Source organism: Anneissia japonica, unplaced genomic scaffold, assembly GCF_011630105.1.
Source record: "Anneissia japonica isolate Jap-2015-1 unplaced genomic scaffold, ASM1163010v1 scaffold2473_len53019_cov129, whole genome shotgun sequence".
NCBI classification, from domain to species: Eukaryota; Metazoa; Echinodermata; class Crinoidea; order Comatulida; family Comatulidae; genus Anneissia; species Anneissia japonica.
The window spans coordinates 31,295-36,598 of record NW_022700813.1 but is presented as its reverse complement, the minus strand read 5'-3'; the positions used below and the strand labels follow the sequence as shown (position 1 = coordinate 36,598).

Sequence of the window (5,304 nt, the reverse complement as noted above, 5' to 3'; positions counted from 1 at the left end):
TGTTAACGGCTAACTTCCTTCAATATCATATACAATATACGACAGTATTTATTTCTAGCCGTATCTACAGATTTATCTGGTCGAACGCCCTCTTGAGGCGTAACATTGTGTAATACAATGTTCCCGACGGTTATTTGGACCTGTTCAACCATGAAGCTTTCGTGGTCTAGTGGTCGCCTTGTCAACGAGAGGTCGCAGGTTCAAATCCCGTCGGAGGCATTTTATTACACATTGACTTTTTATAGGACTTTATTCGTTGAAATGCTACAGGGTAGCCTACGATGTTCCATCATGTCCTTATTAAACACTGTATATATGTATACACCGTATACATGTCCTTATTAAACACTGCATATATGTACCTTTGATGATTTACGTTACATGTATATATATATATATATATATATATATATATATAAACTCTGTACTACAGATATAGAAAGCTTTCAATCAGGTGGTAGGTAGATTTTCCAATTGTTATATTGGCGGCATTTGGATATTAGTTCAGATCTTTCATTTAATAGATTAGCTTTATTTGCATTAAAGATGGACATCTCATCAAGGCAAAGGCTGACAAGGCCCGTAGGCGGCGTTCTTTATGGACGAGTATTTCATTATGTTCATTTAATGCCGAGTCCCATATTATTATCTTTTAAAGACCAAATGTATTTAGATAGTTCGGATTCTTTGCTATATATTTCTTTCTTAAAAGATTTCTTAGGGTTGTTGTACCTTGTCTTGAATTGACAACCAGTCATGCCGGTGTATGTTTTTGTGACATTATCATGAATCATGACATCGGCCGAATACACAATATTGATGCAAGACAAGACCCATCCAGTGGACAATCTGCCATATTGCGGAAATTGCATGCGCTTTCTTGCTTTTTATTGGGGTTCAATATTTTATGGTTATGTTTACTAATTATATTTTTTACACATGGCATACAACTGTAACTGACTTTTACATTGTTTTTATTAAATATTTTATGCAGCACGTGACCGTCGGGAATGTTTTTTTTTTTTTTTTTAAAGTAAAATGTTCGTGCAATGTTGGTCTTGATATTCATACTGTAGGGCGGTTGAACCATATCGTGTTTCTCCCACGGTTCTTGCGTTTTCCGAATGTGGGATGCGGGTTGTAGGACAGATTGTCGTTATATCCCCTGGATTGTAGCGCATCACTGTAAACTGTAAATCTGTCTGGAGTTGTTGAAAGCTTCTTCGGATGCGTTTATGGACACCTGCTTGGATTTGCTTCAATATGGGAGGGGGTGATTTAAAGGTACATTTATGTAGATGGGTTGGTTGCCTGGTTTTCGATACGGTTGGTGCTCACCGGTTTGTAGACTTGGTGTTACGTACAGGCAGTTTAAATTATTATATATATTATATGGCTTCCGGCCCGTTGCCTCCCGGGCTTTTGTCACCCTAGGCCCGTTGCCACCCGGCCTTTTGCCACCCGGCCCGTTGCCACCCAGGCCCGTGGCTTCCCGCCCGTTGCCGCCCGGGCCCGTTGCCACTTCTAGAACAAATCATTACCAGACATTTGGAAGAAATCGTGTATTGACCCAGTACCTAAAAACATCGAATTCAAAGTATGAATAATCTAAGACATTAAAGTGATACATATATTTTTAGAATATAGAAAACTAAATATTTGTTCAATTAAAGTTTATTAAAATTCCACTATGTAAGCTAAGAAACGCTCGATGCTGCGAAACTAGGACTTCACAAATCATGCCCATACTGTGGTCCACTTGATCATCAAAAACAAACCAATTTAATTCATGTCTAACATAAGAAAATACATACAAAAAAAAAAGTTTCATAACATAAAAATATCACCCTCTTTTACGTTTGCATTGAAATATTTGTTAAGTTCACGATACAATAAAACAGACTGGATGTTGATACCTGTACAGATTGAATGAAAGCTCTAATGTTACCGTACGCGATTATAATAATACTTGCATAATTCTGCAACTAATGTAAAGTACTCATATCAAGACGGTGCTAGTTAAACAAGTTCATAACACAACTGCTTAAATTTTAAACAGTGTGGAAGTTAAACTGCTAGAAAAGAATGATCGCTATTGAAGAACAATTTCCTGCAGGTAAAAGTCATATGGGGAGCATTCATTCATGGTTGCTGCTCCTAATATGGAAGACTCTACCGTTCGTATTCGTAAGTCGCCATCCGTCTCTTTGTTTAAATCTCGTTTAAAAACTCACTTATTTCGTTCTCTTTGATTTTCCCTTTTCCATTTCTTGCCAGCTAGCTTTTTTGTAGTTCTATCAGGATAGGAGGCGCCCGAGTCAATCGGTGCTGGACAGGGTACATTTTGATAGATCCCTGCTCAGCGACGAGGACGCATCCCCATACTGCGGTTTGGGTGCTGGCTTGATTTTTTTCTTTTTTAATTTTCAATTACATCTGCCCACTTGTTCTGCACATACAGACTCTCGTGCGCAATATAAAAAACCCCTTTAAATAACCTTTAGATGTATACAATGAAGTAACATCGTCGGAGAGAGCTGCCCCACCCCGTTGGGTAAAGCAGGGCACCAACCCTGATACTGGCTGATGATAACCATAGGGCAAGTACAATAAAAGATAGACTAAAATGGGTCGTGCTGGTAAATTATTTTTATAAATCTAATGCAACATTTTAGAAGTGGGAACATTTATAACTCAAAAATTCAAAAAGAAACATGTTCAGCAAGAATAGGGCCTGTCCTTTATTTTTTGGCACGAAGTAGAGCCTGTAGTCATTGTTTGTGAAAATTACTTTCAGGAAGTTGCCGTGTTGTTTATTATGTTATGTAATGTTATATATTATATTATACCATAATGAAATGAATATCATTTATCACATTATTTTTATATTATCATATTATATCATTTTATTTATTGCCATAACAACCATTGAAATAACATGAAAATGTCAAACTAATGCAATAGTTTTATTATTTAAAAAAATGAAACTCATATACGCAGTAATTTCCTGCAAATTTGAATAATCGGAAGTTACTGTAGGTCAACTTTATCCTCTGGTGACGACACAGTCAACATTTGAACGAATCGAGTAAGGTTTCCTGTTAAACAAAAAGAATAGATTGTTGTAATTAATTTTAATTTAGCCACCAAATAATCAACATAAATTAATTAATTTAAATTCTTATTTCCTCCACCATGCCTATGTAGACAAAAACAATGAAAGGTACACAGTAAATTCAGATTTATTGTAATTCAATGTCTACAATAATTATATACATCTGAAAAAAATAATTTTAATAATAGATATATAATGTCAGACTTATATAGCGCTTTATGCCAACAAGGCTGTAAACGTTAAACCTACCAGGTACCTACTCTTGCCTTGCTTAATAATCTTTGTTTACGCCATCCACCCACAATTCAACTTATATTTAAAAAATCAGCACAAGCTCAGTCACAGTTAACTAAAACAAGCCAGTTATTTTTTTCAGGAAATCATTTGCCCAAAGTGAAACTCGCAAACGATTACCACCGCAAGCCTAACCTTCTTAATTTATACTTAGCTAAATTAAATAATTTATATATAGAAAGCTCTCCTTTTACCTGATATCTTTCCAGCTACTGCTACCTTAGTTTTTGGATACACTCCAATTAGATATGCTGGGACGACACTGAGAGTAAGCGCGAGGCCAACCAATGCATCAATTGGTGAGGATACTGTGGCCAAAACGACAGCACCAAATGAGATAGCTATTGCGATTAGTGGAAATATGATAGGAACCTATGGCATAAAAACAATGATAACATTAATCAACTTGTCATTATTACTTTTATGGATGGCACAATATAATAGGCCTATATATAGGCTGTCTCTTATACACATCTAGACATTAAAATAGTTCTGAAATTATAGATATATATATATATATAATTCATTAAAATAGTTCTGAAATTATAGTGGAATTAAGAAGCCTGGAATCTAGGTCTTCTAAAAACGTACCATGAATGGTTTGTGAATATCGGGCCTACACCATCTCATAACAAACAATGTCGAAAGAGCTAACGCATCACAGCAGGCACCAACAAACCCAAAATAGTTAAGTAATGTCCAAATGTCATTAACGAACACGTATATTACTGAAACGAAACACTGCAAAAAAGATTACCAATACAGTTAAATATTGCCACTATAGTAAGATGTTTAGTGCTTTAATTATTTGTTTGTATATCACTCCAGACTACATTAAAACAACATATGTAAGCCTACTATGTTTTATATCAAAGAATTACGTAAAAATGTAATGCTATTAGGCCTAAATGTAGGTAGGAAAATAACTCATAACTCGCAGCGTCATTGTGCTGAATTGCGTACTGGCGTGTTCTGTGACTCTAACCGCCATAAAGTTTTGCTTATAATAGTTACATGTTCACATCTTTCCATAACGACAGGGGTTAAAATAAACCATAGCATCTGGTTAACCCCCTACTTTTTCGAAAGATGCAATGGATTCTTTAAAGTGCACACGAGACAGATGTGTACACTGGACCCCCATTTTTAAGTCCTTATCCAAAAAGACTTGGTTGTACCAACCCTGGGAACAGTTTTCACTGTTCCCTGACCAACTGAACTCTCAGCGAGGAGGGACTCAAACCAGCCGATGTTTAGGCTATAGTTAGCGGCGCCCCTGTCTTACAACTCGGCCATTCTCCTCGCCTGGCTGCATGGCTATTGCCATCTTTAATGTATTGTTCTTGTTAATAATTACGTTACAGTTATTAAATTGATTTTAATATTGTTCCTAAACATATTTTACCGCTTTCAGTACTAATATAAACGTTATCAACGTTGTTACAATGTAAAAATATATTTTAGTACTTTAGGCTCAATTATAATATTTGTTTTGTCCTGGTCATCACTTACAGTGCCAAGATTGTAAAGCCTCCTATATTGGAGAAACAGAACGTGCATTTAAAACAAGATTTCTAGAACATCGAAGAAAGAGCTCTACTTCGTCGGAAGTCTCAAAACTTATTAACATTGAGTCACAGCGTCAAATTTGATAAGGCTAAAATCCTAACTGTGGAACCAAGATGGTTTGAGAGAGGGGTCAAGGAAGCAATCTACATCAGGGCCAACAGACCAACATTGAATGGAGATGGTGGAAGATATAATCTTCCAAACATATGGAACAACACTTTAAAGGCAGGAATGGAGGAGGGGGACATGGAACAGGCCCACCCAGCCTCACCGCTGACGTCACAATCCCTATGACGCAATTTCCATCGTGTGTCATTGTGAACAAG

At 36.4% G+C, this 5,304-nt stretch overlaps 1 protein-coding gene and 1 long non-coding RNA gene across 5 annotated transcripts in view; one reads left to right on the top strand and one right to left on the bottom strand.

The window, feature by feature from the left end:
- The window catches only part of LOC117103420, an 18,494-nt gene extending 13,477 nt beyond the window's left edge, over nucleotides 1-5,017 (top strand). The window contains exon 3 of the long non-coding RNA XR_004444590.1: nucleotides 4,924-5,017. This is a non-coding gene — a long non-coding RNA (uncharacterized LOC117103420). The remainder of the gene's footprint in view (nucleotides 1-4,923) is intronic.
- The window catches only part of LOC117103418 (large neutral amino acids transporter small subunit 2-like), a 31,412-nt gene continuing 28,985 nt past the window's right edge, over nucleotides 2,878-5,304 (bottom strand). For all 4 annotated transcript variants that reach the window (XM_033243956.1, XM_033243958.1, XM_033243954.1 and 1 more), the window contains 3 exons: nucleotides 4,001-4,150; nucleotides 3,604-3,781; nucleotides 2,878-3,098 (listed from right to left, as the gene is read on the bottom strand). In XM_033243956.1, the coding sequence (XP_033099847.1) occupies nucleotides 3,031-3,098; nucleotides 3,604-3,781; nucleotides 4,001-4,150 (396 nt within the window). In that variant the 3' untranslated portion in view covers nucleotides 2,878-3,030. The remainder of the gene's footprint in view (nucleotides 3,099-3,603; nucleotides 3,782-4,000; nucleotides 4,151-5,304) is intronic.